The sequence below is a fragment of the Branchiostoma floridae genome, chromosome 4, assembly GCF_000003815.2.
Source record: "Branchiostoma floridae strain S238N-H82 chromosome 4, Bfl_VNyyK, whole genome shotgun sequence".
NCBI classification, from domain to species: Eukaryota; Metazoa; Chordata; class Leptocardii; order Amphioxiformes; family Branchiostomatidae; genus Branchiostoma; species Branchiostoma floridae.
This window is the reverse complement of record NC_049982.1, coordinates 28,239,504-28,249,091: the sequence shown is the minus strand read 5'-3', so window position 1 is coordinate 28,249,091 and position 9,588 is coordinate 28,239,504. Positions and strand designations below refer to the sequence as shown.

The 9,588-nt window shown below is 42.2% G+C and overlaps 1 protein-coding gene across 2 annotated transcripts; it reads right to left on the bottom strand.

The window, feature by feature from the left end:
* Positions 1–21: 21 nt before the first annotated feature.
* LOC118414256 lies at positions 22–9,569 on the bottom strand. Of its 2 annotated transcripts, none has more exons than XM_035818178.1 (7): positions 9,425–9,569; positions 5,150–5,239; positions 4,105–4,248; positions 3,684–3,835; positions 3,385–3,516; positions 2,312–2,608; positions 22–1,852 (listed from the first exon to the last, which is right to left on the bottom strand). In XM_035818178.1, exons 2-7 carry the CDS (start codon positions 5,190–5,192, stop codon positions 1,673–1,675), a joined length of 948 nt encoding a protein of 315 aa, XP_035674071.1. In that variant the 5' UTR covers positions 5,193–5,239; positions 9,425–9,569; the 3' UTR covers positions 22–1,672. The 2 variants fall into 2 exon arrangements, with proteins under 2 accessions (XP_035674071.1, XP_035674070.1); XM_035818177.1 differs by lacking the exon at positions 9,425–9,569 and adding an exon at positions 6,701–6,792.
* Positions 9,570–9,588: the final 19 nt, after the last annotated feature.

Here is a 9,588-nt window from a genome sequence, read left to right as displayed (position 1 = left end):
ATTGTAGCTGGTCCTTTGCCCATTGATTCATAGTTTAATGATTGCAAAGCCAAAATTATGAGTGCAGATTATAATTCCTTTACCATCATTCACATCTTATATCAAATAAACTTCTAATCCTAAGACACACCCCACCAAACAAATTTGACAATCTGCATATGATTTCATATCGTATTTTGCTAGTAACTGTATTGAAATACTCCCTCAGTTGTGAGTCATGCAGATAATATGGATGATGAATAGCATATTAGTAAGATACAGAAATGCATATAAACATGTTTTCTGACCAGCATAACAATTCAAATATTAGAGGTAATTATGCTATCACCGTTAGAATAGTTTCTAATTGAGTTCTGACTTGTAAGTATTGCAAGTTTTCTATTAGGCTATGTTTTACGTATTCAGGGCCAAATCAAGTCCCAGCTTCTTAGGACATCTTAACTATCATAAGTGCAATATAAGTCATTCATATACTGACATGCTAGAATGATATACACAGTTAATCTCCAAGCAGATTCCTCCGGTGGCTTAAAGCAGTAACATAAGCTGGGGAAGGACTTCAGCCGGCAGAGGGAAAAATTTGCCACCGCGGAATCTGCCACAGCTTATGTTACTGTTTTAAGCCACCGGAGGAATCTGCTTGGAGATTAATACACAGTGGCCAATACACCCATTCACTTTGCAGTTTAAAGAAAGTAGAAAAAATAAGATGAGAAAGAATGTCCATTACACACCAGATAGAAAAGTGCTAAGGATCTATCCGATTTGATAAGATTTGCAAACAAAGTTATTTTAACTGCTACATTACCGAAATTACCCTAAATCATCCATGGAATTTTTGAAAATAGATTAAAGCATCAACAACAACTATATGTCAGTGCACAATGCTTCTTACTGCAATGGCCTTAATGGTATGGCCGAAATAATCCCCTGAAATGAAACTTCGAAATATACTCATCATGAGATGCTCATACACTGAGTATAAATCCCATGTTACACATGCACGGCCTTCCCACGGCTTTGCTCCCAACCATGCACTTCCTAACCAAGGTCGAGCTCGGTACTTTTAGGAGTAAACTGAAATTCATTATTCTAGCTCCTATTCTTTCTTCTGATAGCAACAAATGACTTTTTAAAATGATTAAGACGTCATTTTAAAGATGGCTTGTACAAATAATGTGTGCAACATTATGTAGAAAAACTCGATAACCATATGGTCTTGCTTAATCTCCAAGCAGATCCTACGGAAGAATAAGATAGTATCAAAAGTTGTGTGTTTTGATACCTCCGGTCGCATACAAAATCCTAAGCCGGCTTCAGTCCTCTGGCAGCTTTTGATACTATCTTAACTTAACAATGCTACAGTAGGAACTGCTTGGAGATTAGGCCTTGCTCACCCGAAACCATGGTCTTAGGAAAAGCTTCGGCAAGGTTCAGATCTGAAGGCCATGGTTGACGACATGTATGTGTGACAGGGTATTAAATCGTCAATTAATTTGAAGAATCAGTCAACTAGCTCATAGTGGTGCGTACCTGAACTCATATTCTGGTGTAATGAACACGAATGTTTTCTTGTCTTTTCTTTCCAGTGCAAATTTCAATATCTATGGAAGGTTTTAGATGGTTTAAGCTGGCTGCCAAAGTTTACCAAATGTCACCACGCTGCAGCGGCTCACAAAAGGCAACATGAAGAGAAAAGTGAACGCTTCTCCGCAAACGTTGCCTGAATCCAGTCAAAGCGGGGTTCCATCAGCGCCTTGATGGTAGTTTTGGGGTCTGCTCCGGGTTGAGGAGTAAAGTAGGAGGTGTACTTGACCTTGGTCTTCGTCTCATCCAACTTGATCAGCTCCAGCTATGAGTGAAAAATGGATTTCATGTATGAGGGTCTGTATGCCGTTTTCCCCTATAGCTAGCCCGTGAGGTGTAGCGAGCTATTTTGATTCACCGTTAATCGTCGCAGGCCACCGTTCAGACCCTCGAGAATGATGGCTATTTATCATCCTCACACGCAAACTACAAAACAGTATGTTACAATTAATTACTTTACATCCGACACAAACATAAAACGCTTACCAAAAAGCTTTCGATCAGTCTTATGATCCTTATGAAGATGAAATGACCCAAAGCCTAAGTCACACAACCAGACTTGAAGTGTGACGTCAGCAAAGGGTCAAAGGTGCTTGGAAGTCGGTATCAGCATATATTTGTGTGCGGAGGCAAATTGTACATAATGTCACCTACCCTCACAGATGAACTTGCATTTTAGTACTACAAAACAGTTTGTCTACACGTTAAAATTTTCTGTGCTTACCTTGCCACGATAATGCAGAACGCCCACGGTGTCATTCTTGCCAAACTCGTAGGTCGTACTGGCAGGATGGTCGATCGTCTGCACATGGCGTTCTTCCATAAAATGTGACCCGAAGAAGACCTTTCTTCGCAGATCGTTGGCCTGGTAGTCGGGTACAATCTCCACGTCTGTGGCGCCCATCACCCAGGAGACGTTCGCCCAGTCGCTCACCATGTCCCACAGAGTCTTGAAGGAGCAGTCGACATCGAATTCGAAGGGTAAGATGTCGCCCTTCTTCTCCGAAATGACGGCCATGATCTGCAAGAGGTGTATTCAGAAGTTGTAGATTATTTACATTTAAAGAATATTTGTCCATATTCCCATTCTAGCAGAACTTGTATGTCCGTTAAAACGATAATTTACCACCTGCGAGCTGAAATGTCAGTTAATATGCAAATCACTCCCTGTTGTCTGCTGTGATTCCATTCTTTTGTCCATGTGGTCAGACGGGTAAAGATCCCTTACAGATAGTAATCAATGAATAATGTTTGGATGATGGTTGGAATCAATTTAGGTGTTTTCACCTTTTCCTGGGCCCTTTTCCTTGAGGTTTATCAAGCAACGGGTCAAAGGGGGTTATATGCTAGTAAATAGTAACGTCCCGGTTCATTGGAGGTTGTTTTTCTTACAATCTTTAACCCTATTCAGACCGGGCTTTTTTGATAATCCCTAGATTGGCGGAGGGCTTTTGAGACCTGCCCCTTCTGACTCCTGTAACTCCTAAACGAGTTATCATATAGCCATCAATTTTCAAAGAATGATATAGACATAAGATCTAAAGAATTTAAGAAATTTAGCGCTACTATAATGTAGAATGACGTAATTACGACGTCATCAATTTGACTGTATTGGCTGGAACCGTAAAGAACGGTATTCCCAAAAAACTTCAAGGTATGCTACAAAAATGTAACAGCAAGATAGCAGTTGGGCTCCGCCATATTATATCCACCACCTTCAATTTAAAAAAAAAGTGATCTGAATAGGGTTAATGTGTAATAGTATAAACGATACACAGAAGAGGATATATTCCATACCTCATTGATGCGGTTACGCAGCATGTACTTCGTGAAGGCGATGTGGTCCTTTCTCTTGTTGTAGTCCTGGAGGGCCACTATCCCCTTGATGCTCATGGTAACTTTTGCTGTCTCACTCGTATCTTCATCCACCTTCAATACAGTAAATATTGTAAATATTAGTGATGATAATGTTATAAAATTTGCAACATTGCAAATTTTGCATGGGCTAGACCCAGTGATCTACTGGATTTTGCCCTACGAGGTTACAAGGCGATATAATCAGAATCATATTCATGGGATATGATCAGTCATTTCACCTTCACGGTGGCTAAGTAGGATGTGAAGAGAGGGTTGCTGCCCAACATGGCGATGGCCCAAGTCTTGGTGTCTTCATCTTTTTGGACAAGCTCCTCTTGGGTCCTTCCGCCTAAGAAGTCAAACTCGATCACGGTCCCAACCCCTCCGTCTCCTAAAGGCAACACAAAAGACAGTAAAACTGAGAATGATAGTGACGTTTATTGCATTTCTATGCCCCACTGGGGCGAAGTGCAGCAAATCAGATACACAGAATAATAGAAACTCTATGCTATATATCCCTATATAATCTAGAGCACTGATATCAAAAGTATTTTTGTATCAATTTATTGGTAATTGTATTTTGCCTGAAACCAGCTGATAGGTATGCTTCTTATGTTAAAAATCTTGACCATATAAAGGCTGGGGGTTCTGCTTCGTTACCTTTGATGGTCGTCATGTTCTCATGCATGCCCACAAAGTCTTGCAGATGGAAGTAGTCGTCAAAGCCCGTCCAGTACACTTCCGCTGACACCGGAACTACTTCTGTGTGGGTCACGGTGATCTCCTTCCCAAACTCCATGTACTCTGGTAAAATAAAGCCAACAAAACTTTCCATTTATTCTACGCTAAATAAAAGATACGTACAAAAAAAATAGCCTTCGAATGTACACGGTTTTGAAATTCGTAGAGCAATCACAAAGATAAGAATCGGTAGTCACAAACTAAATGTACAAGCCGGGATATATAACAAAATTCACCGTGACCAGAGGTTTTGTCCATTCTACCCAAATACGAAGATCGAAGACGAACGTTACTTTGTTATGGATTCAGTATGCAAACATATCTACGAATGCTTATACAGTAGAACCAATAGTGTAAATGACATGCAGGACCCAATATGTTGACTTATTCATATCCATAGATGGCCGTTTATGTCTGTTTAGCTGTACTGTAAGTTGTTGTTATAGACCTTACGAAATTCGCTGTACTTTTGTATCGTTAATAAAGATTTCCTTAAAAAGACGGAGTGTCATAAATGACCTTTTTACTATACTAAAGTTGGTACGACACGTAGAAAGACTCTAGTGGAGTATGTCGTCAACTAAGGATGTTCACGATTCTAAGTGCGCATGTGCATCGAAATGCGTTGTAGGTGATATGTCAAAGGTCAAGGTTCCCGAGACAAGAACAAAACATATCTGGACATTGTTATGAAATTCGGGAAAATGAGACATGGTCGAAACGAGATCTTTTTTTTACATGTTCTTTCCTTTTACATATTGTCAACAGAGCAATTCGCTGAGTATGCCCACTTAAAATTGTCCACCAATTCCTTAGTACAAAAAAACTTTTGCAGAAGTTTACAAATTTCACAGATTTCACCGCTGTTGCCAGACTTACTATTTGCCGTCTTGCTCCGCACGACAACAAAAACGATATGGCAAAAAGATTTATGCATCAAGAAGAAATAAAAAAGTTACTTTACCATCTGGAACCTCGACACCCTCCAGGAAGCGTTGAAGAGACATAGTTGCTGATGTCTTTTGGTAGTCTTGAGATCCTTTCTAAGATAACCCTGCATAAACATAACGCCCATTTAAGTGAATAATCAGTTAATTGCACAAGTGATAATTGCAAACTTCCGTTAATTGCACGAAATCCCCAAATCCCATGATGAGCGGCCTAGCTTAATAACTTTGCTTGATCGCATCATTCGGATAGTTGCACGAAATTCACTGGCAAATGGGGTATGCAATTAAGCGGCTTCTACTGTAGTGTATAAAAGATAGCTGCAGTACTAATTAAGTTCAGCCACCAGAAGGCCATACAGTGCTTAACAAATATCGGGGTCACAACACCTATTAAATCATGTTATAGTCGCGACCCATCCACAGGTTCCTAAGAAATTCGTCGGACACACAAACATCCACAAAACAAACGACGCTGCAGATCCACGGCAAACAAGTAGGAGGCCCAAATTTACCCCACATAGGAATCAACTTCGCACGCAGATACTGTATCGCGGAGGTAACGTTACAGTGCGGAGGTACAGTGTTAGGTGAGTAACCGCACGCGTGTAAAGATAGTGGCGCTTGACGAATCGCACGTTCGTGTCATGTTCTAATATAAGGACACAACCCGCCGTACGTGCAAGTACGTGCTGTCTGCGTGCCAAAACGTGGGCAATATTTTGGGATCCATAAGTGGTAAGTACCGCCTCCGTACGAACTCGTGGGGAATTCGACGGATTTTGGAGCACAGAGACACGCCGTAGAACTTTACGTGCAGGCAAAACTTTGTCTGCACCTTGCGCGACCGTGCGAGTGACGTGCGTTGACGTACTCCCTCCCTGCACTTTCAGAAATACGTGGCGGACGGACAAATCGCACGTACGGCGGGTTGTGTCCTTAGCTTAACTCAACTTCACGCTAACTCCGATCGCGTGCATTTCCTCACTATATGCAGAATGGACACACATTTCGTGAGCGCAAAAGCAAAGGGCGTGGTGGCATATGCTCGGAAATTGTTTTATTACCTTTTGAAGACAACTATTTCTCCAGCGACCTGGGCAGCCTGGCGGACCATTTTGATACAACGAGTGCCGTGTCTCGACCAGGCTTGTCGTCTGACTAGATATGCGTACTTTACTTTAAAAAAAAAACGATCGCGAGTAGCGGTAAATTGGCTATTTTACAACACATAATGATTTCAAGGAGACGCGTGAGCAGAGTCAGTCGGGCGAACAATTCCTCGATGGGCGTTTCCTCATAGCAACCAGGATTTGCACAGCGTACTAGACAACACGTTTTGTGTAAACAAACATTTTCGACTCAGTGCTACCAACCTAGTAGTAGACGATTACTAATTTACAAATAACTTACGACGAAAAATGATCAGTTTGGTACTTTGAAGGAGTAGTAAACTTACGAGGAAATTTTCTGCCAACGCCGTACCATTTTCTACTATATCTAACCCATCTATTAGCGGTATACGTAGCTTAAAATAATTTATAAACATAATAAAATAGAATTCATACCTTGTAGTATGCGTGACAAAACCACAGCTTCTCTACGACTTGCTCTAAGTTGTGATACAAGTTGTGACTCAAGTCCACTGCCCTTCTGTATACTAGTACTAGTATGTTGTCTGTGCAGTAACTCTTACCTCGGAATGACGCTGTTTACTAAAATAGGCACGCATGCGCGCTGCTTAACCACCGGTAACCTTGGCAACTGACTTGTGCAAAGCATATTGGTTCTGGGCGATACTATTGAGTTTGAGGGGTGCCAGGTATACTATTATGAATCTAAATGCACTTAGTATCGCATTGTGGCAAGATTGATGAACAGATTCCATCATATCTCTTACTGAAAGAAATGATTTTATTGCTGTCATTCCAAACAAAATTAGTGTGGCCTTTATGGTTGAAATAAATAACGGAGGATCCCCAAGTTCCCCACTGTACCCTAAAGTCGCTACGTTGTGTTTACTTTCTTTCGGAGGTGTATACGTCTAGGACTATATTCGGGTCTGGTCAAGCGGAGAACGGCGAAGCAAGAAAGTGAAGAGAGGACGCTCGACGCGGCACCAAGTTTGGGCGACATTCCTGGCGACAGCGCCCGTCGTCTGTTCCCTGATTGCTTTATATGATATTTAGAAAAAGTGGTCCTGGAAACTAAATATTACATTGAAACGCTTTGTAAAGATAATCCTAAAATGTAAAATCAAGATGGAAAAAGGAAATCTGTAGACATAATCTGGAAATGTAAAATTAATATCATTCTATTGGCGCTCGTGTAGGTCAGCCGCAAGCTTTTTAGCTCTCCCCTACTCTAGCGTCTAAAGCCTGGGGCACAACCCGCCGTGCGTGCAATTTGTCCGTACGTTTTTTTTGTGGAGGCCACGTCCGCCACGTATTCCTGAAAACGTTGAGGCTGTACATGGCAGGCGCGTCGCCCGTACTGGCACGTACGGAGGGCGAATCCGCAGCCCGAACGCAGAGGGAGTTCTGCATGCATTTAAATTTCTACGGCGTGTCTGAGTGCTCCAAAATCCGTCGGACTCCCTACGAGTTCGTACGGAGACTGTACTTACCACTAACGGACACCAAAAGATTGCCTACGTTTTGGCACGTAGACAGCACGTATTTGTAGGTACGGCGCTTATTAAAGGTGTCTCTCTCTTTAGTCTAAACAGCTTGAATTCGAAGTGCATTATTCACATATTGTACGTCCAGCAGTCCTGTGTACCGCTTGGCTTCTCTTTTATTTCGTACTGTGCGGACTTTTGGAGGAGTATCCGACGTTTGGTCGTGCTGTGTGGTCGAAGTTTGTCTTTTGAAATTTCAAATGGCGTCCATTGGAGTTCTACGTTACTCCACTGGCTTCCTAAGAGGACTGCGGTGATGGTCATCACCGGGTTTCATTGAACTGCAAGCCGAGGGAAAGCTGAAAACCTAGTACGGACTATTCAGAAGAAGTAGACAGAGAGGGAAGAAAGCTGGTAAAATCTGCGCTCGTAATATCTCCACAATCCTTGCAAATCGACCCTCACCTTCTTTACAACCTGATCACCTTTTGATATGCAAATCAGCGTCGGACTTTCTATGTGACACCGGCTCTGATCCATTTAAGAAGCGTTACCTGCACTCTATCACCTGTGATCGTACAAAGACGCCCCGGCGGAATGTAAACAACAACAACAGACCCAGGTGTGGTTATCAGCTACCAACATTCCAGATCTTCGACCCAGGATCGCTGTTAAACAAACTGGACGGGTTTCAGTCCGTACTTTCGAGCAACAACACTGATATAGCCGTGGTCTCAGAAACGTGGTTTACCTCGGCAACACCCGACCAGCTTCTGTCCGTTGACGTTTTTTTTTGTTCACCAAATGTCGTCCCGATCGCCGAGGAGGTGGCGTCGCAGTTTATGTCAAAGACATCCGCCCGTCAAGTCTTCTCGACATCTCCGTTCCTATGATGAACTCGTGTGTTTGTGGGTTAAAATCTGGCTGTACCATCTTCCACGGAACGTTTCCAGCCTAACCGTATGTGTCGTGTACTCTCCACCTAACTCCGGTCACGACGAGCTACTTGTCGACCACTTAGTGCATACGATTGACTCTATCCGTGTGAAGTATCCTGACATAGGGATAGTTGTTGCTGGTGACTTTAATCGGGTCGACGTAATACTAGTAACAAGACTTGATAACAGGAATGTATTTCTAGTACAAGAACTGAAATATTAGTGCAAGAATATAATTTCTATTGTAAGAAATTCAGTCTTGAGGACAGAGAGGTAAAGGTCACGATTTTCCCCACCAATTTCTGCTTGGAGAGTAGGTAAAACATCACCTCTGCTTACAATTTTACGTTAGTCATTGGCATTTGTTGTTGGTAGTGTTATGGGGATAGAGGAAGCACTGAATGTTGTTTTTAATTTGCTCCATACCAAGTCATAAAGGCATGGAACAGAAATTGGCACATTTCAATGTGATCAAGCCTATAGTGAAACCTCTATTATACAAGACAACAACAACATGCTCATTACATTACACGCCAAAATCAACACATCAAAAATGGCGACACTCCTTCCCATCATACACCACTACACAAAGAAGATGGCGGCGCCCTTGGACGGGAGCGAAATCAAGACAGGTTTTGCTGTTACACAGCGCCGTTTAGAGATACGCTCTGGAAATTTGGATACAGTAACGTTATTACTATAATGAACAGTATCAACAGTAAGTATATTCTTACCTTGCACCTTGACAGTCCTTGCTCCTGTTAGAGTTTTACGGGAACGAAGCAAGCAACCACAGACGACCTGGTCTCGGCGAGTCGGTCGCTGTCAGAAATTATACGCAAGCGATACGAAAAAGGCGGGAAAACGTTTCAGAAGGTCAAAGGTTATTGGCATGATA